The sequence below is a fragment of the Mesoplodon densirostris genome, chromosome 3 (genome assembly GCF_025265405.1).
Source record: "Mesoplodon densirostris isolate mMesDen1 chromosome 3, mMesDen1 primary haplotype, whole genome shotgun sequence".
NCBI classification, from domain to species: domain Eukaryota; kingdom Metazoa; phylum Chordata; class Mammalia; order Artiodactyla; family Ziphiidae; genus Mesoplodon; species Mesoplodon densirostris.
This window is the reverse complement of record NC_082663.1, coordinates 92,845,703-92,870,229: the sequence shown is the minus strand read 5'-3', so window position 1 is coordinate 92,870,229 and position 24,527 is coordinate 92,845,703. Positions and strand designations below refer to the sequence as shown.

At 39.0% G+C, this 24,527-nt stretch overlaps 2 protein-coding genes across 2 annotated transcripts in view; both read right to left on the bottom strand.

Moving 5' to 3' along the window:
* Nucleotides 1–24,527, bottom strand: part of CAMK4 (calcium/calmodulin dependent protein kinase IV) — a 228,374-nt gene that overhangs the window by 184,453 nt on the left and 19,394 nt on the right. The window lies entirely within an intron of this gene.
* Nucleotides 12,809–13,564, bottom strand: LOC132485334 (high mobility group protein B1-like). The gene is given in 1 exon segment (XM_060091842.1): nt 12,809–13,564. A coding segment is annotated over 1 exon segment (642 nt). The 5' UTR covers nt 13,451–13,564.

Sequence of the window (24,527 nt, the reverse complement as noted above, 5' to 3'; positions counted from 1 at the left end):
CCAGAAATCATAAATTGGAACAAAAATTCTCGCCACATCTCTCAGGATATCTGACCTTTATGGTAAATTACCCATCTTTTAACTTCACTCAATAACCATAAACACACACACACAACTAGGACTGTCTTGGGGCTAGACACAATAATTAGGACTATGACCACAGGGCAGAAAAAGACATACCCTATTCCCTCTATGGGTTTATGGGTTGAGAGACACTCAGAGAAGACTTCTCAGTATATCTAAAAAGACCACTGAAGAATAGGGGGAGAGAGAGAATGTTCCATTAAGTAAGCAGTAAGGAAACCCATGGTATGTGGATGATAGTGTCCGTTTTGTTCTGTTTCTTTGCTACAGCTTCAAATACAGAGCATATATGAACTTTTATAGCACATTTAGGGAACTAGTGTCCTGGTAAGAAAACTTGGGAACTAAACATGAGAGGGTAGACTGATGATTGAGAGAGGGGAAAAGAATGAAGCAAGGACGAAGTAAAAGCCCAATCAAAATCTAAGATGTAATCTTGTCAACAATTAGGATGATTCTGCTTTTCTACGAATTTGTTTGTATAGTAACAATATACAAAAAAATAGGCACTGGGCAAAAAACACTGTAATTGAAATACTACATCATTTTACTAACCACTGAGAGATACTCCCACCTACTGCTTGCTATGATCTCACATCTCTCTAACTTCCAGCTTCTTGCTCCTCTCCTCTCACTAGCCAGTCCAATCATAGCTATTTGGTCTACTGAAGCAATGTGGCAGAGAAACTCAAATAAACCATGGTACAAGTGTAACTGGTCCATTCTGCTTCAACAACTACACAATGGTTAACATGCCTTAAAGGGCTCCTTGCACCAGACCCTTGTCAAGTGACTTAACCTCACTGCACCTCTTAATTCCTCACGTATGGTAGACACTATTTTATCTTTATCTTAACGGTGAAGAAATCGAAATGCAGAGATGTTTATTAACACGCCCAAGGTCCTTCGGTTTAAAATGTGGTACTTATGTCTCATCCAAATTCCATGGTCTTAAATACTACCCCATATGTATTCCACAGACTTTTTTTCATTCAGTAAATACTAGGTAATTACTATATGCTAAGCACTCTGCTTGGTACTCAGAAATCTAGGTTGCAGGTTGGAGAAACTAGACAACTAAATTGATGCAAACTGAGGTTTTGCCAGACTGATAAAATGAAGAATGATGAGGAATTGAGGATACTTTCAAGACGGTATGAAGGAGTGGTTCATGGAATTTAAGAGAAATGAGAAAAAAGGGGACAAGGGGAAGCTGATAGGCAAAAAAGGGAACTGAGGAGCCAAAGGCTGAAGAAGAAAGAGTATTTTAACAGTCATCATGTAAGAAAGCAGAGAAGAGAGGCTGCAGTCCAAGATTGGGATGCAGGAATTAATACTTTCAGGTGTGGAGCCATTCTGTAATTAGGTAAAGGCCACTAAGGCCAAAGAGGATGAGGAATCCAGAGGCCAGAGTGATGGCGGTCACCAGAGGGAGAAAGCAAATGTGATCTAAGCACTTAGCTGTTCAGTGTACGAGGGAGCGTGACAGTGAAGAGATGGACAGGAAGGAGAAAAGGTAGTGGATGGGATAGTGACAGCCTAAGGAGAAAGGAGCTTTACACAACCATTTACACCAGAACCTACATCTGATATTGTTTTTATCACTGTAACAGGGTTAACATTTAAAACATATTGCCTATATGTGTTTTCATTTCTCTTCCCAGGAAATCATGTTTTCCAGCAGATACTCTGACATTATAACAAAATGGAAGGGGAGGGGGCAACTCTTCCTTAGGATGCAGAAGGGTATTGCACAGGAAGCTGCTGTAAGGTTGGAGGAGGGAATGAAAGGCTGCCAGATATAGCCTACTGGACTGTGGGAGCAGAGGAGAGATACTGGCAGGACTGAAAGGCAGATGCACAGGTCCTTTACTTTCCCACTCTGGGAAGGGCAGAGCATTATGTAAACTTTCAGGTAGGTATAGGTAGCTCTAAAACACTGCAAAGTCTGGCTAGTGGCACACTTCCATGCATGCTGTCTGAGGAAGTGCTTCACATGCCCACACCCAGCATTGTATGACATATAGCAGAGCACAAGTAGCTGAAAGTGGCTCAATGGGTGAGCTGAGTTAGAGCTCCAAGACCCCCATGCTCTCTATTAGGGCATGCAGGGAATCCAGGAGAAGATGAGCTAATAGGGTTGGGTGGGACTAAATAAGCACAGTGTGCAGGGACTTTGTGAGGAAAGACAAAGAATTTGGACCAGGGGCATCGGTTGTAAGTGCTCATGTGGTACCCACATTGTAAGTCATGCAGACAGACTTCAGCAGCCACGGGTCTTGAAAGTGAACCAAACCAGTCCCTGCACAGCAAGGACCCAGGAAGGTCCAAAGGATGTGGATTGGTTATGTGACTCCCATTAGTCCCACTAAGATATCATGTAAGCCCCATTCCCTCATACAACCAGAGGCCACTTTGGAGAAGAAAAGAAGGAAAGGAAGAAATATGTAAGAGACTGAATATTCACTTGAAAAAGACTGAGCTGTCCAAAATAAGTTACTTAAGTCAGAAGATAATATGATACAATAAATTGTCAAGTTTAAGGTTTACCTTTTCCATTCTCCCCAGTCACACCCTTCACAAACCTCGCTACTCAATGCAAATCAGCTCACAAACAGGACATTAAGTACCTCCGTTTCCTTGGCAAATATGCATACAGTGTGCAAATTTACAGTTTCAACATACACAAACATTGAAAAGCAATTCTTTCAAGTTATTATTGGTACATATTAAAATAATTTTAAACTAAATTTCCCATACCTTAATTTCATCTTATTTCTTCTAGTCATATACCTCTACATCGTCAAATCAATCTTCCCTGCTTTTAGATTTTTCCTTTGCTGCTTATTATTTGTATATAATATCCTTTCTTTTTTTTTTTTTTTTTTTTTTTTTTTTTCTTTTTGCGGTATGTGGGCCTCTCACTGTTGTGGCCTCTCCCGTTGCGGAGCACAGGCTCCGGATGCGCAGGCCCAGCGGCCATGGCTCACGGGCCCAGCTGCTCCGCGGCATATGGGATCCTCCCAGACCGGGGCACGAACCCGTATCTCCTGCATCGGCAGGCGGACTCTTAACCACTGCGCCACCAGGGAGGCCCTAATATCCTTTCTTAAACGGATATAATTCAAGTTGTATATATTTAGCTTCTATAATTTTTCCTTTTAAATGAATCCCCATGTTTCCCTAATTTGATTTTTCCTGTTCTACATGTCATTTCTTTATTTTTAATACCTTTCAGGTTTAGAAGCAGCTAGAAAGGAATGCCTTGTGAGTGATGTCTCATTAAAATAGGAGCAGAAAGAAATTATCCTTGACATGCCACACATCACACATCGGCCTTCTCAGCTATTAAATCACCACATAAAGGTATACAGTATGACTTCCACTATCATTCTTATTTCCTTCATACTTAATATTCTCAGAGTTAAATTAGAGTTTCACTGCCCCAAAACCCGCTGCACAAAAGCTCAAAAGACCTTACTTTTTTCCTCATTAATTTCCTGCAAATGTTAAGATTTCCTTGTACAAAGTAACAGTAAAACTGAGTGGAGCATATATGGTAAACCTCTGTACCTTTCTCTTAATCTTGCTTTGAACCTAAAGCTGCTCTAAAAATATTGAGTCTCAAAAAAACTGAGTGGGGTCATTCATGGGCTGGTAACCCAAGGGACCCTGCTGGTGTGAAAATTCCAGCCTTCCCGTTATTCCTGTTGAAATCTGTTTCAGCTTCCCTTTTTCTCCTAAAGGATGAACACTTATATGTGTTATTCCAAAATGAATCCATTAAACTCTTTTTCTATCCTAGATCTATTACAAACACACCTCCATCTTTATGGGAACAATAATTAAGATCCTCTCAAAGTAGCTTTCAAGAAATTGGCCATTAAAATATACCTTAGCAGGAAGCAAAAAATCAGTACTATGTTCACTGGAAGAAAAGGATATAAAAGGAGAATTGCTGATCCCTAATGGACCTAATAATTTCATGAGTGTGGAAGTTCCCTTTACTACAAGAGGAGTAAAAATAATGAACTATAGAGGGCTGACCTCTAGCCTCTACCAGGTGGCTCCTCACAGTGAAATATACTGGGCCTAATGATACCACTCTACTTCTTGAGTGTGTAATTCCCACTAGGGGTCTCTTGGAATCCACTGACAACCTCAAGTATAGAGAAGGGAATACTGAGGAAAAATCATTCCTATTAATCAGTACTATTTGTTATGCAAACAAATAAATGATACTGTGATCTGTAACTTTCTAAATCAATTAGATTATGTGCACAACATAGTCATCAGTATTCTTGCTAACATTTTCTAAATCAAAAGCAATATATAAATCATACTGGTGGCAATAGTGTTAAAACTGTTATTCTGTGGATATTGTGTTTGTAATGTGGGATATTCTAATTCTATCACCCCCTGTATCCTTCAGAACCAAGATTCTCAATGTGGAAGAAAGAAAACCACATAGTCTTAAACCTGAATTATAAGTATTAACGTTAATTTATGTATATATAATGAAAAAGCCTAGAAACAATGGCAAATCCTGTCTCAACGAGCACCACTGGGCCCAAATTACAGTCTTGAAACACATTTACCACTAAAGAAAACCAGGACTTTTTGCAGAAACGGCTGATCCTCAGTCTAGGGTAGGGAAGGTATAAGGAGAGCCCAGAATATCTTAACAAAGTAGATAGCAAGGAAGCTATCAGAGACTAGTACGGTCATTTATAAAGGATTTAGGAGCCAACCTGAAGAGCATCCTACTGGCCAAAGATGTGGGAATGAAGCTAACAACTGGGCCAGTATTCAGAACTAGAAGAGAAGAGGAACTAGGCTTTGGGAAGTGTCAATATTTAATGGACAAGTAGAGAATATTCCACTAGAGAAGAAAGACTAAGAGGCAAAGAGAAAAAAAAAAACATAGAGGATGTTATATCATGGAAACTAATGGAAAAAAATGTTTCAAGGACAGAGTGGTCATCAGCATCAAATATTTTAAGAATTCAAATAAGATGAGAATTGAAACACATCCAATGGATTTAGCACTCTGACACCCTTAGCTGGGTCTGTGGTACATTGGTATATGGCTCAACTAAAATATATGAATGCGATATACAAACAAAATGTCACAGTGCTAGACATGTGATTTATACGGCAAAACATCTCTGAGACAAGTATGATTCAATCGTGTGTGTGACACGTGTGTGTTGGGGTGGGGGGAAGGAGTGAAAGATTTACAGAGAAAATTAGGCCAACTAAGCCAATCTGCTGAGAAAGCCTGATAAACAGCAAGACCGTAATTCATACAAAATAAAGACCAAACTCAAGTCTGGATGTTTCAACTCTACCAAAAGTGTGAAACATTTTCAGGATACATAGAGATACTAAACGTGCTTTTAAATACACGAGAATAGTAAAATGGACCCAAAAATCTATTCCTGATATAACCTACAGGAAGAGATAGTTCATAAGTATAAAGGTAAAAAAACTTAGGTTTGAAGAATGGAGTAACTCCAATTCAGGATAAATGTATAAAGGGAAAAGTTTCTTGTGAGTATACAATTTGTCTCCATGCGTGTGTGTGTGTGTGAATATATTTCTTTAGGAAGACTACCATCCTACCAAACCATTATTCCATCATCTCTGGACTGTCATATCACAAAAGATTGCTAATCGGTTGGTCTTCCTGCCTCCAGTTTGTCTTCATTCCAATCCATTCTTCTAAAAGATGTCTAATTTATACTGTTGTGCTAGTGGCACTCTGGCTAAGAAATCTCCAGTGGCTCCCACCACCTACCAAAGACATTTCAAAGCCTTCCAGCATAGAGGTCTATTCCAAAACTTCATGTTGATGCTGCTGCTCGTCTGAAAAACTTGTCATTTCCTTTATATGTGCCATTTCCTCCATCTGTTGAAATCATAGTGATCATTAAAATCCAAGATGAAACATATCTATTAATGGAGCGTTTCCTGCTCATCTCCTCTCTGATTACTCCCTTTTCTGGATCCTTCTATTATTTGTTCTGCCTTTTTAATGGAATTTATAAGATATAGCTTTATTTCATGTTTATCAGAATACAAAGTTTACCTCTCCCTACTAAATTTCATATTCCTTCAAGACAGGGTAAACATCTTACTCTCATGTGTATATCTCATAATAAGCAGTAAAAAGCTTGACTCTGTACCTGATGGATAAAGCCTTATTAAAGTGAATAAACAATATGTGTATAATGAGAGAAGCTAAATTTTAAGAGGTTCCTTGGAAGTAGACATAGAGTATACTTAGAGAACCAAAAGTATCTGACTACTCATGAATATTATCAATTCATCTTGATTCCCCAAAGTTAAATGTAAACCCTAAAAGACAGCTTGATAACCAGATGCCCAGATAAAGATAACAGCCAGTCAGTAAGCCACCTGATGTATGGAACCACGCAATACTCATCTTTGATTCCCAATCAATGTTGCATTGGACCTGGCAGACAGTTTGACATCAATAAGTGATATTTATTTAGAAAACTGATTAATTAACTCACTCAACTATCTACTGAGCATATCAATGTTCTAGGGGTGTTCTTGGTGCTTTGGTTACAGCAGTATGTAATTAGAGGCAAGATCCTTGCCTTCATGGGGCTTATATTCTCAAAGCACCTTGACAAGCGAAACAAAGAGATAAACAAGAAAATTTTCAGGTAACTATATGTAACAGAAAGGACAGAGTCCTGGGGATTGAGATCCAGTGGGAGAGTGGTAAGAGGTGAGAGGTTAGGTGGATGAGGTAGGCAGAGTCTAAAGTCTATTGGGTTTCGAGGGTCACAGTTTGAAATTTATTTTTAGTATACTGGGAAGCAATGGGAGAGTTTTACAGATATTAGGAAGAACGATTTGGTTTAGTTTACATTTTTAAAGGCTTACTCTGTGTAAAAAATAGATATTAGAGAGGCAATAAAAACTGCTGTAAATCCAGCTGAGATGTGAGAGGCTGGCTTGGAATTGGGTTGAGACAGATAGAGAGGGCAATGGTGATGGGGTTTGGTGAAGCAGGCTAGTGCGGGAGCAATATGGCAGGAAAGAAATGGATCAGTGAACAAATGTGGCAATACAAACGAAGATAAAAGTGAAGGAATGAATCACAGTATTTCCTAAAGAGCTCAAGTTATTCATTGTCCCCAAACAGCTTTTACTGACCACTCGACTTGAGGCAGGAGATAGATGGGCCCCTGGGGCAAACAACTGGAATTTGTTCTCTGTGGACCGATACTCCAAGACAAAAAGAGCAGGACAATTGAGGGAGAAGGCTGAGCCCTGCCCAAGAAGATAAGAGACCACATATTTCTCATTCTCAAAGTCAGGAGACCTCCCCAACTACACATGCGCAGAAAAGCTCCTTAGAGGTCAAAAAGTGAGGGGGAGCTACCCCATAGTAAGTGATGCTAACTACGCACAGACCTCTTCGGTAGAGTCCATCTTGGCTAACAGATGCGCATGCACACATGGGAGGATCCTGAGATAAACCAAATACGGACTGTGAACCAGGCAAATCAAAATAACTGGCCAAAGAAACCCAGAAGAAATGCCCTATATAAGTGATTTAAACAGCCACGAAGGCGTGACTCTCTCTCTGAGCCCACCTGTGTGTCTGTCCACACATACTGTACTCTTTTTTCCTCCTAATAAACACACTACTTGTTTCACTACTTTCCATCTTTGTGGGAATTCATTTTCTGCAAAGCCGAAGAGCCAGGGCCTTGTCACTGACCACTGGTCTAGTGGCTAGGATTCGGTGCTCTCACTGCCGATACCCAACCCCAATCTTTGGCCAGGAACCGAAACCCTGCTTCAAGCCACTGCAGGCCAAGGCCACCCGAGATCAAACTCAGTACCCTGACTGAGCTCCTATCTTTCCTTTATCTTCCCCAATTCACGCAAACTTTATATAAAATGTCAGGTCACAAATTATGATATATGTAATATAATTTAAAAATCAGTATTGCCTTGAGATCACTAACTGTATTTATGAAATTGATTTCACATAACAGGCATGGGAAACTAAGTCAAACATCGTTTCCACCAAGTGAAAAAGAAAAATCATCTGATGTAGTCAAGAATCACTCCTGAAAGTGTACCTTCTAGAAAGATGGTGATGGTGAACTATGATCTCTTTGTGTTGTCTTACTGACTGCTACCCTTTCTTTTTAACTTATAGGCCTTCTGGTTTAGTATGATTCACTTATTCTAGAAACAACCCGGCTAGGGTGCTAAATTACTATTTTCTATGCTGCAAAAAAGACTTACCCTAATGGGTACTTCCACAGGAAAGAGAAAGCAATAATACAAATCAATCAAACCAAAAATATTTGCCTGTGTGATAAATGCATTCACCGTATAATAAATAGAGAGTCAGAAGGAAGAAAAGAGTGATAATTGCAAAGCATTTATTTTGAAGTGTTTTTTCATTTCTCCTCAAAAGGACATAACCTAAGAGGGAAATTATTCACAACTGTAGCATATTATTAGGCTAAATATATATAAATTGTATTAATAATGATACCTGCCCTACTGCACAACCCATTTCACTGTTATTGATGGAATATGAAAAGCCACATGAAAGCAAGTTAAGTGGGTCATTATTTACCTTTTAGATTATGCTTATCCATCTGACCAAGATGGACTTAAAGTTGTCTGACTAAACTTTAGACAGGTTTCTTCCTGACTATAGTCTCCTGACCTCCCTTTCCTTAGAGAATTTACTTTAGAAAACTGTCATTTATAAGTTTTTCCTCTGCCCCTTTGAGATATAAATCTTCTATAACTCAGGAATGTCTTTCTTTGTCCAGGACAGGGGAACTATCCCTTTGAAATGTAACCATCAAGAAAGATAGCATCCTTATCTTCCAGTCTCTGTGTGAAGGTAGGAGCCTAACTTCCGTAAGCACTGATTAGCAGATACAGATGGCCTAATCACATTCATTGACCAATCTCCCCACTAGTGTCTTCCAGTACTTTTCCACTAGCTCAACTCAGCACTTAAAAACATTCCTGCCTTTTATTTCAGTGGAGCTGAATTCAAGCTCAACTAATACAATAATCTCTCGCCTATTACAATAATCTCTCTCCCCTATTGCAGTTGTCTTGTATAAAGTCTTCTTTGCTGGTTTAGCTGGTTGGGTGAAATTTTTCTTTAATACAACAAAGTTGCAGAAGGAAGACCTAAGTTTGGTCTTCACAGCCCATGAAGATATAGTGGTGGAGTGAGGAGCCCAGGAATCCGTGGAAGGTGCTAATAAGTGGATACAAGAATGAACCTGCAGAACTAAGACTCCTAAACTGTTAAACTATCAAGGATAAGGGCCTCTCTTTAATGCCTTAGGCTATATACCTTGAAAAAGGGAGATACATTGTTCAAGTTTTGACTCTGGACAATGGTTAAACATGTGGGGAAAAGAAATACTTTTAAGAAGGGCACAGTGCCAGTCACTCAGATTGGTACATATTCCAGTCCCAGAGAGCTTAAGCTGGTTCACAAGAGGAGAAGGTCTGTAAGGAACAGTAAGTCATGGGATAAGGCCTTATTACTGAAGGGATAAGAGGTAAATTCTGCTTGTGATCAATGCATAAATTGGAAGAGAATGCAACACAAGTGGGGGGAGCATTCCCCCCAACTTTTGCACAGTAAATGTGGGAAGCAAATAGAGTGACTCTCTCCCAGTGTTAGAAGCACAAAAAAGACCTCACTATGGTGACATGAAAGGCAGTTGCCAAAGGTAGAAGATGAAATCTCAAGGATGATCAGGTGAGGAAGATGAAGACAATTATTATTGTGATTGTTTGTGACAAAGTTGTGAGTTTTAGAACAATCAGGAAAAACTTCACCATGTATGGCAATGAAACTGTATCACAGAGAATGAACAGAGGTTCATCATATGACAAGGTCTGACAAAAGGCATTCTGAGAAGAGTGACAGTGCATTTTAGGATGGAGGTGCCAAAAATTAAGCTGGCAGCCAATTTACATATCCAAAAATGCAGGGAGAGATCAGATTGCAAAATGTCTTAAGAACCATAATTGAGATGATCAGATTTTAATTAGAAAGATATTTCCGATTTTATAAGGAGGATAAATGTTAAGGGGAAGAAATTAGGGATCAGGATACATGTTAGAGTACCAGTGAAGTAATAATCCAAGTGTGAAAGACTGAGGGCTTCAACAAAGTAGCGGCAGTAGAGATATAGGGAAGTTTCTGGACTTGAAGGATCTTCAGGGTTAGGAAGTTAGAGAGTGAACTGAGAGATAATAAGGAGTGAACAGAGCCAAGGAAGAGATTGAGATTAATCACATGGGAGCTTGGAAGTGTAAAAGCAGAAATATAGGGAGAGAAATGGGAATTTTTTAAGGGAGATAAAATATTCAGATTGGAAAATCAGGCCTACAGGTCAGAAGAGAGTTGGATGCTATAGATACATATTCAAGACAAGAATACTGAGTTAGGGCCTCCCTGGTGGCGCAAGTGGTTGGGAGTCCGCCTGCCGATGCAGGGGATACGGGTTCGTGCCCCAGTCTGGGAGGATCCCATGTGCCGCGGAGCGGCTGGGCCCGTGGGCCATGGCCGCTGAGCCTGCGCGTCCGGAGCCTGCGCGTCCGGAGCCTGTGCTCCGCAGCGGGGGAGGCCACAACAGTGAGAGGCCCGCATACCGCAAAAAAAAAAAAAAAAAAAAAAAAAAAAAGAATACTGAGTTATAACCAAAAATGTTGTCACATACAAGATCACTGAGCAAGAGCTGTAGAGGAAGACAAGAAGGCTGAGGGTGTAGCTTGGGGGAAGCCTACACTTCAGGAATAGACCAAGAAATAAACAACAGTGAAGAAGGGAGAGAAGGGCCAGTGAGGTATGAAGGAGATTTTACCAGAAGACATGGTACAAGTGGAACCAAAGGAAAATATTTCCAAAAGTTTTGATGATCAAAGCCATCAAATGCCAGAAAGAAGTCAATGAATATAAAGACAAAAATTCTGTTGAACTTGGCTAATAAAAGGAGACCTTAGTGTTTAAGTTTTAGTTGACCTAGTAGGACAGAATCAAGATTGATCTAGACAGAGAATGGGAGACCAAGATGAGGAGAAAACAAGTGGACTAACTTCTCCTTTAAAAATCTTTTCAGCTATTATTTATGATGATATCAAAAGAATTTTTTTAAAACCTCTGCAATTATTAGTTTATTAGTATCATCCAGGACTCAGATGTTCAGTATTCCTCCTGAAATTACATAAAACAAATGCAAATGGAAAGAGTCCAAGTCAAAATTATATAACAAAACAGCACTCCATCACAAAAGCGTGTAAAATTACAAGAACACTATTTTAAAACACTGGCACTTTAAGAGAACGATAATCTCAAAAACCACAAAATTGCCAAATTGTTCCCTGAACTGTTAAGCAGATAAACATATGACCCTGATGAATGAACTTGAGTTTTGTAAAGAAAAATCAACTTCAAATAAATCAGGTAATTCATAGTGAAATACAAAGTTTGTCTTCTTCCCTCATGTCTATTTCATTTATAAAGGGGCAAACCATAATATAGGAAAATATACCTGATTTAAAATGTGGTATACAATTTTAAAAGTTGGCCCAATTAATTAAAAATACCTTTAATGGAGGATCTCAAGTTTCCTAAACAATCCATATTTAGATAAATAGGAGAAGACATTTACAGCCAGCACTTTTTCTCCAGAGCCTTTGTTGGGACAAATATCAACAACAACAAAAAAAAGGTAATATGGCAGTCTTATATTTTAAGCTCATGCTTTTGGGGATACATTCTCAGCCTTAAACGTGTGAACTGCAAATATAACTGCCATTACACCGTAATGGGAGTTAAAGGATGTAGAGTCCTCATGTAAAGATTAGAACATACTCTTCTATTAGTCCTTCAAGGACAGACTTTCAAAATGTTTGATTCTAATAATCCCGTGCTGTGAGTAGATTCGTTACTCTTCACTTTGTAAATGAACCTGGGCTATGTGAAATCTGACATCAACCTATCAAGATTTGAGTTTCAGTTATGGATGAAAACTGTCTCAATTAAACTTTTATTACCCTCATCATGAGTATGCAGGGTGTGTACACAAAAGCTTTTTATCAGCTAACTATACGAAAGATGAACACTGTAATAATTCGTGTGATCCAAAATGGGCAAAAGCAAAAGACTAGCTTCCCCTTAAGAAGAAAATTTTCAGACCTATGAAAAGGACAATACTAATAAAAAAATTGTATTTACTTAGAAGCATTCAGAATGTCAACAAAACAGCTGCAACTTTTTTTCTTTTTTTTTTTTGCAATTACAGAGTGGTATTCAGTTAACAGAACAACAATTATTTCGTATAAGCTGCATCAGAGACAACTGAAGATGAAAAAACTACCATCCCCATATATAACTAATTTGTGCTGTGCACCAACAAGAACCTGCTTTAAATTTCCATGCCAATTTACAACCCCCATACTGTACCAGGCAAGGTTAGTGGCTATTGAAAATACCACCAGGACAGGGTTATCTAAAGACACATTCGGTAGTGTGTTAACTATACAAAAAAAGACACTGTACAGTTTAAAAACAAATCTTACACAGCCTTACATTTCAAGTTTTTTCTTTAAAAGGAGTGAGTTGTGTACAGGGGGGTTAAATGCTTTATACACAAGGAAAAAAAACTGCGCTAGAACCAACTTATTCATCATCATCTTCTTCTTCCTCTTCATCCTCTTCATCTTCCTCCTCCTCCTCATCCTCATCTTCCTCATCTTCCTCCTCTTCCTTCTTTTTCTTGCTTTTTTCAGCCTTGACAACTCCCTTTTTTGCTGCATCAGGCTTCCCTTTAGCTCAGTATGCAGCAATATCCTTTTCGTACTTTTCCTTCAGTTTAGCAGCCTTTTTCTCACAAGGCTGCTTGTCACTTGCAGCAGTGTTATTCCACATCTCTCCCAGTTTCTTTGCAACATCACCAATGTATAGGCCAGAATGTTCTCCTTTGATTTTTGGACGATACTCAGAACAAAACAAGAAAAAGGCCGAAGGAGGCCTCTTGGATGCATTGGGATCCTTGAACTTCTTTTTTGTTTCCCCTTTAGGAGGGATATAAGTTTTCATTTCTCTTTCAAAATGGGCCTTGTCCGCCTTTGCCATGTCTTCAAACTTTCCTTTCTCTTTAGCAGACATGGTCTTCCACCTCTCTGAGCACTTCTTAGAAAACTCTGAGAAGTTGACGGAAGCATCTAGGTGCTTCTTCTTGTGCTCCTCCCGGTAAGTTTGCACAAAGAATACATATGATGACATTGTGCCTCTCGGCTTCTTAGGATCTCCTTTGCCCATGCTTAATTATTTTTCCTCCGCGAGGCACAGAGTCACCCAGTGCCTGTCCGGCTCTCACTTGCCCCGGCGCTGTCTCTATGGAGTTCAATGTACTGCAATGGCTGTGAGAGCAGGAGCCAGCCCAAAAGAATTTATAGACAATGTACAAGGGTATGTAATTGATATGTTCTTGCAAAATGGCTTATAAGTTGAGTTACTTTCTCCTTAATTCATCTAAAGTTTTCAGGAATACTTTGTCACTTTTGATCGATCTTAAATTGGCATTGCTTCCTAACACATCAGTTTTATATTTTTCTATTTCCAGATCTGTCAATTTGTTAATGATCTGTAAAAACCCACTTTCACACCCTAAAGGAGTTCACTCTTACATGAATGTCACAGGAAATACTTTGATAACATGAACTCTCTTGAAATACTTTTTTTTTTTTTTTTTTTTTTTTTGCTGTACGCGGGCCTCTCACTGTTGTGGCCTCTCCTGTTGCGGAGCACAGGCTCCGGATGCACAGGCTCAGCGGCCACGGCTCACGGGCCCAGCCTCTCCGTGGCATGTGGGATCTTCCCAGACCCGGGCACGAACCCGTGTGCCCTTCATCGGCAGGCGGACTCTCAACCACTGCACCATCAGGGAAGCCCTGAAATACTTTTAATAAGTTTTATACAGTGGAAATTTTGTGAATCACATTTTCTTAATGGAAATCAGAACAATTAGGAGATCACACATATGGCTATGGTATATAAAAAATTACAACATCTTCTAATCACTTGGAGCAATGCATGTGGGTCACTGTAATGACCTGGTGAAGAGAATTCAGGGCAGTATACCTTTACCTATCCTCCAGAGACCACAGATCCTTGTTACTTCCAATGGATTGTCAGAAACGTGCCCATTTCTCCTTCAGTATTCTTCCCATGGATACCATGAGTACCGTAAGAACATCCTATTTGGGTACGCAGGTCAAAATCACTTTTTCTTTCTTTTCTATACTTCAGATCAAATTACACTAAGGGAATCCATTAGTTGCTGCAATTTTTCCCTGGACTGCACTCAGTTTTAAAAGAATAATTAGTCAGTATCAAAATATATATGGCTATATATGGGGTATGTGTGTGTGTTTGTGTGTGTTCTAAAGATGAGAAAACTTACTTTAAAACGAATCATTTTGCCTTTACACTATTAGCTTTAAAATTACTTAGTTCCTGCAATACTGCAAATTCCAATCCATTACCCACATATCCAAAAATACACTGGAGGAGGTTGGTATTTTAAGTGGTGTAAAACAGTGTTGTGGTAACTAGGAAATGAGCTTTTAATCAGAACACCATCAGAGACTCCAAATGATCATAAGATGATGATGCAATGAATCTATAAATGCAAAGCTTCTGAGACTACAAAGATAAATAATGGGGACTTTACAAATACAGCTTGGGGCTCTGGGGATGCAAACACACAATTCAGCTCTTGTTTTCATTCCCAAGACAGGCTGAGCTAAGGTGCTGTAGAAATTGTTACTCTAAAAGTGGGCAATAGAGGTCTTAGGGAACTTTAGATAATGGCTTTTTAAAGGCTCTGCTGCATTTACTCAAAACTCTGACCTAGCTGGAGTTGTTGGCAAAGATAAGCAGTTTGGTAAACTCTACCAAGAGATACACAGAAAATTAGAAAATCAGCTTACTCCACACAAAAATAAACTTGCTGGGCATGAGTCCAAGATTACCCACTCAGATTACAATAAAGACTGCTACAAACATTTTCTCTTTGTAAGGAGAAATATAATTGCTTGGTACTTGTAAAGAAGTTTTCTACCCACAGCTCACCAAGTGAGTAGATCCAATGCAGGTAATGAGGGCATGGGATGGGCAGACCAAAGTTATTTGTAAGACACAGGAACCAGGCCCCCTGGCCATCAAGAACAGCTCAGATAACATTCAAGTATGCTATTAGACCATCAATAAATTCAGTCAGGAATGTACTTCAGTCACACCAGGGAATTCCAGTAATCAGCCCCAATTTAGAAGACATAAAAAACTGCTCTAGGGCCTCCCTGGTGGCGCAAGTGGTTGAGAGTCCGCCTGCCGATGCAGGGGATACGGGTTCGTGCCCCGGTCTGGGAGGATCCCATATGCCGCGGAGCGGCTGGGCCCGTGAGCCATGGCCGCTGAGCCTGCGCGTCCGGAGCCTGCGCGTCCGGAGCCTGTGCTCCGCAACGGGGGAGGCCACAACAGTGAGAGGCCCGCATACCGCAAAAAAAAAAAAAAAACTGCTCTATTTTTTTTTCAAAGTTCTAAGTAAAGGCTGGACAAAGGTCAGCTTTAGGAACATTGAGACTTCATTGGATTCTTTTGCAGTCACTGAGCTCACTGCAGTGCTATTGCCACATGGTGCTTCAGGTTTCCCCCTAGCACCTGATGTGGGCCCCATCAAAGTCAACACAAGTAATTACATAGGGTATGGAAATAAGCCCCCAAGAACCAGAACCCCAGAGAAAACCAGGGAATTGAGACCAGTACGTTCATTACTCACAATTAGCTTTATTTTTACCACCATCACCCAAAGAATTGTAGATGCCAATGTTAATGCAATGCTGAGGTATTAGCAGTGACAATCCCTTGCCCTGTAGATGCTGGCGATCAAAGGTGATAAAGAGTAGATGGGATGAGCAGATGTATTTATGAGAAGGGATTTCTGAATCCTGATAGAAACTGACCTCTTGGTCCTTCAGTTTCTCTCTTAAAATGTTAATTCTACATATCTTACATGAACAGCATCTCTGCCACACTTTAAAATTTGTATTTTGATGTTAATATCATCAGTTCATGTCATCACAGAGTGAGAAGGAGTTAAATGAGGCCGACAGATCTATTCCCTGTGTTTTATCAAGGGTGTCAACCCTGCTCACAATCTAGAAAAGGATTCTGAGCAGACCTGGGATCATTTTACAGCCCACACTGCAATGGTCACATTGCAGCAAACTGCCTCCTGGAGGGTCTGCCCACAATGACCTCCTTTTGGGTCTCACATGCTCCCCACCCTAATCCTCATTTTCTGTCAGCTTCTCTTTTTGTGTCAAACTCATAAAATGAGTTAATAGGATGCAGCAACATATCTAGTTATATCCCAGGAGGCAGAACTAAAGCACTTGCCCTCAACTTCCAAAACAGACCTTTGACTATGTTTGAGAACAAAATTGGAGTCCCTTCCATCTCTATGTGCAGCAATAATCTACAGGAAGATCATTTATTCTGGGCTTCTATTTTTCATAAGCCAGATTCAATGTTCCAATCTTAAACTGACAGTTTTACCAGAGTTCTATATCTGAGCACCATAGGACTTCTGAAATGTTTTCTAGGTGAAAAGAAAATATTTATATATAACATAACAAGCAATTCATTATTTAAATAACTGACATTTATTTGAAAATTATTCAAATAATGAATTGACTTGTCATTATGTAGCTTAATGGAGTTGATAATGACAAAAGCCTTGTCTGAGATGAAGAAATATCAGTGTGCATATATATAAATTAGAATATAAAATTAGAAAAGTAAAGTGGCCATTTCTGGCACACTTATTTTTTAAAAATAAAAAATCTATAAAATCTCAATAGCTTCTTAATAGCTAAATCTTTTTAATCATCCATAAAATTAAATAAATACTATCAAGATCATTGTAGTTAAGCGTTTTAGCAAATGTGCCATGTTCATTTCTGTTCTTTTTCTTTTTCTAAAATATCATGTTTCACTCTCATCAACATTGAAGCTGTTGACTATTTTGATATGGCATTGCGTTCCCCTTTTCTGCTTCTTTTTGATGAATAGTAAATAACGGAACATAAAACATTATTGGAGGTCTCCAGGTGACAGGACTGAGAAAAGCAAATGCTGACCATCTGTTGAGGCAGAACAGCCCGGCCCTGTCCGGAATTGGAAGTGACTCACTCTCCTCCCAGGCTTCTAGGGCAAGTGGGCAGGCAGCACCTGCGGTTGGTTTGGGATATCTGCTCAAAAAAGGCACATGAGCACATGGCTCCAAGGCTGTTCCATATGCAGCTGCCAGAACCCAAAGGTGCTTCTGGAGGAAGATGAAAGGCAGGAGTGGTGGTGCAGAAGAGGCACAATGAAGTATCTCCCATGCAGAAATGAGTGTCCACCTCCACATCAGAGACTAAGACATTACCAGCGTGAATGTGTGTGTGTGTTGCTATAAACTAGTTATTTAATCAGCAAAGGCCAAATGACAAAGAAATAAGTCTCTGTAGACAAGGAAACAGGCTTAACAAAAATTAGAAAGCTAATACAAATGCAAATACAATTTACAGCCTTATATCTCTTTATACATTGTCTATGCAGAGCTCTCACAAATACAGGTAGCATCATTTGCTATTGCTAAGTAGTTGTAAGACTGGTGAAAATTTGTAGACTACTGGAATTATTTTTCTAGTCCATGCAATGCTACATTAATAACTATCATTATGTTAGGGGAAAGTTCCTTATCCAGTCCTTATTTTGAAAATCAGTAGAATCAAAGGTAAAAGAATTTCTCCAGAAAAAAAAACCAAACAAACCTGTAGCAAGTCACAAAATATTTAGTCAAAGTTTTTCTAGCAAGTTCTTTTTATAAGCATCACATCACAATTAACTTACTATTGCAACATTATTATTTTTTAGGTACTAGCCTATTGCTAAGAATGTCATTATAGATTTTTAAAATTAAGTATTATGTATACATTCTTATTGAGACCTATAAGTAAGGCTCATAGAATTTTGTTACACTAACCATTAGTGTAACCATTAGTAACCACAGTTCCCCAAAACTGTTTTCAGTTTAAAGTGGTTAAATGGAGAGCTCCAGGGAAAATATATAAGAAAATGCTGGTCTTGAATGTATCATGAAGGCCTAAATAAGGAAGTAGTCTTATTTGTGTTCTTCCACACTTACCCATACTAAACAAAAATATGTAAGAAGGCACTTACTCTTTCTGGCTTTACAATATGCCATACTATTTACAGCATGAGCCCAATATCTCTATGTACAGATGGTACTTCAGCAGCCAACGATCAGAGTCCCCACATGAATCAACTGAAGAAGCCAATACGAATGACGTTGACAAAGTTTAAAATACACCTCCAAATAGATCCATTCTTGGAAAATGTGTGACTACAGACTTGGGGAGTAATTCCCAGAGTTGTCATGAATATGATGGTTCCTTGGCATTCTACAATGATGACTATGTCTTGGCATCCCATAACTCTCTGCCCTAGCCCAGATGCTTTCTGTTATGCTAACATGAATCAAGAAGTAATACAAGCATAAAGAAAAAGAAAATGTACATATATGCAAGAGTTTGGACTCATAATTATTCCCTGCTCTCTCCCATCAAATCTGAGTTCATTAATGGCAAGGAGACATGAACACTGAAGACCTGGTGAACCCCAAACTCACTGCCACAAAGTCATATACTTACACCACACAAAATGAACTAGAAAAGTATGAGCTGCCTCAATGTACATCTGTACCAGGAAGCTTTCACTGATGAACACATATTGAAATTTCCATTCCATCACAGTTATGTATCACATTCTTACTTATTTAGATTTGATATTTAGAAGCATTTAAAGGGAAGGACAGACAAGGCAGAAAGGACAAAAATTAAAAGCAAATGGAGAATTAAAGAAAAGCACAGGGCTTCCCTGGTGGTGCAGTGGTTGAGAGTCTGCCTGCCGATGCAGGGGACATGGGTTTGTGCCCCGGTCCGAGAAGATCCCACATGCCGCGGAGTGGCTGGGCCCGTGAGCCATGGCCGCTGAGCCTGAGCGTCCGGAGCCTGTGCTCCACAATGGGAGAGGCCACAACAGTGAGAGGCCCGCGTGTCACAAAAAAATAAAAATAAAAAAAAACTAAAGAAAAGGAAAGCACAGACACCAAAAAAATCACAGATACGGCTGTAATTAATCAGCCCTGCCTTCCTTCTAGACTAGTGATGCAGTGGGCATGGCAAACACACTGAATGTGTCTTGTTAGGTAGTTCCTCTCTGTTATGGTCTTGGAGGTTTTTTTTGTTTTTGTTTTTAAATTACTACCAGTGCACTTGTATATTTCCAAGATCAACTTGGACACCCAAGCAGACAATACCTCTGCTGGACTAAATGACCCTGGAGAAAGAATTCAAAAAAGACACCTATTCCTCTGGAATGAAATGTCTTGGCCAGTGCAGAATGGACTGGATGTCACTTTTTTGGTCAAAAGCCTTTGTGCAGTGTACAAAAGATTGCTGAAGAGTAAAATATAAGCAGATTATTAACAATGCAAGAACCTTTCTTCTGGTAATAGAACCTCAGGAAAGTGCAGCTAAGAGAAGTGGAAAGTATAATATGCAGCTACCCACATTATACTTCTTAAAGATACAGAAATGTCCACCACTCTAGAAGCTCAAGTTTTATCTAAGTTCAGTAGGCAACAACAAAGAATGTCCAAGAATTTACAAAGCGAAGGTAGTTGTCGGGCTGACAAAAGTCACACTTCACTGAGGGGTGGGAAGTGCTAGACAAAGAGGATGAAAAATATGCGAAAGCTCAAGGAAAGGGCTCAGTATTGCCTGGCACAGGAATCGAAGGTCAACGTGGAAGATAAAATGGTAGTCAGGACAGAAGATAATGGTGATTGGGAATGGAAAACTGAAAGAAAAATGAAGAGAGAGATGGTAAAATGGGATCCAGGTAAGCATAGAAAGTTTGAAGAATGAAGCAGATATGAGGAAAAATAAGTGAATGTTGAAGCGATGGAGACACTATACGAAGAGGCAGCAGTATACTGGGAAATGGCATTGAGCCTTCAGTTATGTGTGCGTCATTCTAGAAATAAAGTCAGTGCGTAATGAGCCCATAGGCACTGATAATGGATAACAAAAAATAATATGGGTTATCAGCTAAAAGTCACCAATTTTGGTCTTCTGATACTACGTTGAGGCCATTATCAGAAACAAACCTGATTTTTAAGAAAAGCCTGTATAGAATATCTTCTTTCTTTAAAGAACTGCATCATGCCTTCAATCAGGTAGGACCAGCCCAAAGGACTCTCTCCCCGAGCTCTTCACAGTTCCCTGATGGTACAGTCACACTGTACCTCTGAAATGTGAAAGCACTCTGAATTGCCTGTGTCAGGTTCTGAATATCAAATTGGTGTGCTTGGCCAATTTTCTCATAATTTCATTTCATTATATCTTAGATATTTTGTCTGGGACCTAGTAAATTCGACAGGGAATTCACTTCAGAAGAGGCAATGTGGCAGTTTTAAGAAGTATAAGCTTTGGAGTCAGACAGATAACCAGACCATCCTGCACCACGGCGCTTACTGCCAGTGTGACCTGGCAGGTTATTGCTTTCCCCAGGCCTCAGTTTCCGTGGGTTAATAATGCCCACCTGGCAGGTTATTGTGAGAGTTGAGGACAATAAAGATAACATGCCCAGCTCATAGTACATACCTGTTAAAGGTCAGCTGCTATTGCTGTATGTGATTTTGTCTACTCAACAAAAGAACACATTAAATATGTTTTTATATTTTATATAAATTATATAAAAGCATATTAAAATCAGTCAACAATAAATATATTTGTAAATTTATAAAACATTAACATTAACCTTAACCCTAAAACAAAGTAACTGTTTGGGGAGATAAATAATTAGATGAAAACAATTATACACATATACAAATACCAAAAGAACTGAGTATAATGTGAATAGTGATCATTTCTGAGTAATGGGATTAAAAGTAATTTTTATTGTATGCCTTTTGTTTATCTATCATTTCCAAAACTTCTACACTCAAAACAAATTTATGTTATAATTTAGATATTTAATACATTTAAACATATTAATTTATAATAAATATAGATACTTTTATATATGTTATATATAAATATGGTAATATTTAGGTTATTCACTTTATAATCTGGGAAAAAAGGTTTTAAAGCCAGCTTTTCTTCAGTTTTCAGGTTATTGTCTCAATCAGAACAGGCAATTTCAGGACCGTCTGTCCTCAAGAAGAAGAAACCTTTTAGGGGGCTTCCCTGGTGGCACAGTGGTTGAGAGTCTGCTTGCCGATGCAGGGGACATGGGTTCGTGCCCCGGTCCAGGAAGATCCCACATGCCGTGGAGCGGCTAGGCCTGTGAGCCATGGCCGCTGAGCCTGTGCGTTCGGACCCTGTGTTCCGCAACGGGAGAGGCCACAACAGAAGAAGAAACCTTTTAAGTTTTACAAGGTTGGGCTTTACCCCAACTTCTAGACTGATGGCAGCTTTAAAGCCTCTTTTTCTTTATGACAGTGAGGAAACGAACAGGAAATTAATATGGCCACTTTTCCATGCCTACACACACAAACTGGCTTTTAAGTATTCTGGTTGAATTCAATCAAACTTGCTATTTTAAAACAATAGTTTCTTCAGATTCAACTAGTACCTTTCTAATAATATCAGACTTTAAATTTTGATTTGTTTTCCAAAAATATGTTTACTTATTCACAACATCCATGCAGACAGATTAGGGTGGCCCTCATACAGTAAGCAGCTCAGAGGATTTGGCAGGGATCCAAGATACAGCTCACATGCACAGGGACATGCAGGTGACAATCACATCTGTCTTTCATGCTCCACTGCCTTTCAGGCAAATGGATCTACCCACAACATGATTTGATTACTGGTCATAGTCTTTGGCCAGGACTTTAAGCCACATCCAGACTCTAAACCATCTCTAGACCATGTGATATTCCATGTGATAGGTTACAGGAGAGCAAATCTCAGCTCTGTTTGATCTAATAATTTGTCATCACAATAAGAATGGATTTAAGCAGAGTTAAAGGAAAATATTTTTCTCTTCTAAGAGTCAGGCACAACATATACCAAGCACCACTGAGAGTAAAGCAACATGCTGGATATTGTGAGAGGATAGTAAAGCAAAACAAAAACAAAACCAGAAACACTTTCAGGGCCTTAACATGTCCTGTTCTTTTCTTTCACTTGTTTTCTATGGATTTAAATAATCTCTTAAGTGGAACAACGTTATAGCCTGTCACATTAAAAACTAAAAGTAATAAAATGAGACACTGTGTCCAGGACATAGAACCTGCTTCATCGAACTGAATGGTTCCCCACAGTGAGAAAATCTCCAAAGGTCAGCAAACAGTTTTAAGCTATTGCAATTTAATATCTGCCAAGGGAAAGTGATGGCTCTGAGCAAATATAAAGATCATTAACCCAAGACTTAATAACCATTCATTTATCTAAAAATATTTCTCAGTCAACTATTGAATTTCCACTTTGTGAAAACACAAAGTGTGATCCCAAAGGGGCTTATAATTTAACAGAGAAAGAGGAGCACACACTAATACATTTAAAAACACAAACAACAGAAACATACAGACAAATAAAATTGCCCATAGTTACAGTAAAACCCTTTTTCTCAGTCATAATTTAATCCAGTGTTTCCCAAAATGTATTCACTAGTACAGTGAGATAGTCTTCAGGGGAACAAAAAAATGTCCCTGATCAAATAAGTCTGATAAATAGTTCAAAACCACAATGTACTTGAGCACATTAAAGAATGAAAAGTCCTAGAGCAATGTTTAATATAACATTTCTCAAATTTGTTTAAACACAGAACCCTTCTTTGACCTTACAATTATTAACACCTGTGATGGTTAGTTTTATGTGTCAACTTCATTAGGCTATAGTAGCCTGTTATTCAATTAAACACCAGTCTTGATGTTTCTGTGAAGGTATTTTGTAGATATCATTAACGTCTATAATTAGGTGACATTAAAGTATACGAGGTTACCTTCAATAATGTAGGTGGGCTTCATCCAACCAGTTGAAAGCCCTTGAGAACAAAACTGAGGTTTCCCTGAGAAAGAAGATATTCCACCTCAAGACTACAGCATCAGCTCCTGCCCAAGAGTTTCTAGTCTGCCTTCCTGCCCCACAAATTTTGGGCTTGCCAGCCTCCACATCACATAAGCCAATTCCTTGAAATAAATAAATAATATTTAACTGAGTATTTATTTATATTTTATAATATTTAAAATATTACTTAAAATAAATAATCCTTAAATAAATGTGCATTTGTGTGCATGTGTGTATTAATTACTGGTTCTGTTTCTCTGGCAGAACTCTGATGAAACATCCCAAGGAGCTAATGTTTTACATAACTTTCTTTATGGCACGCAATAAAGTCCCATCTTCTACCTCAGTAAAATTGTATCTTCCACGGCATAACTGCAATCAGATACCAGGAGCTGTATGCCTGAACCCCACTTAATTTAAGGGACATAATAAATATTGTTAGCTGATTCTCAGCATCTTTCCTACCAGCACCTACATCCACCTCCAAGTTGGAAATGCCAGAGTCCTAAAAGTAGACCCTGACTAACACTAATCAAAAACTGTAATCTCTTCCCCTTTGTCTCCATGACTTGTTCAAGTATGATGGTAATACAGGCTTAAGTCAATTAATGCACTGACACCCCTCAACCACGTTGATTGATTCTGCTTTATTAAGTGGTACAAGGAAGTAAAGATCCTTACTGTCCTGGATGATGATGGTTGGTTGCCAACATCAGGACTGAAACTGCTGCATTTTGCTAACATGAGGAAAGCTGGCATGAAGACAAGCCAACAAACTTAGGAGGGCAATGCTGAAAGAAATGAAGAAAAATAAATGTGTTCCAAGTCAAACCACATGTAAAACCTGAACAACCTCTGGACTTTACTTATTTGAGCCAATTAATCCATTTCGTTGTTTAACATAATCTGAGTTGGGTTTCTTTTGGCACTTCGATATATGCTTGCTGAATTGCACCTGCATATAACAGTATCCTAACTAATTAAAGGGAATACGGAAGAGGTAAAAACTGAGTATATAAGAATATAAAAATCTCTGTTTAAGGATAAATGGACTGGGCAGGGCAGCAGAAAAGGGAAAAAAGTTTGCTAAATGATTAGGTCAATACAAGCTTCACGCTACCCAAATGTTCTGAGCAAATATAAGAATATATATGTCTGGGTAAACCTCAAACATCAAGGCTGCTTAA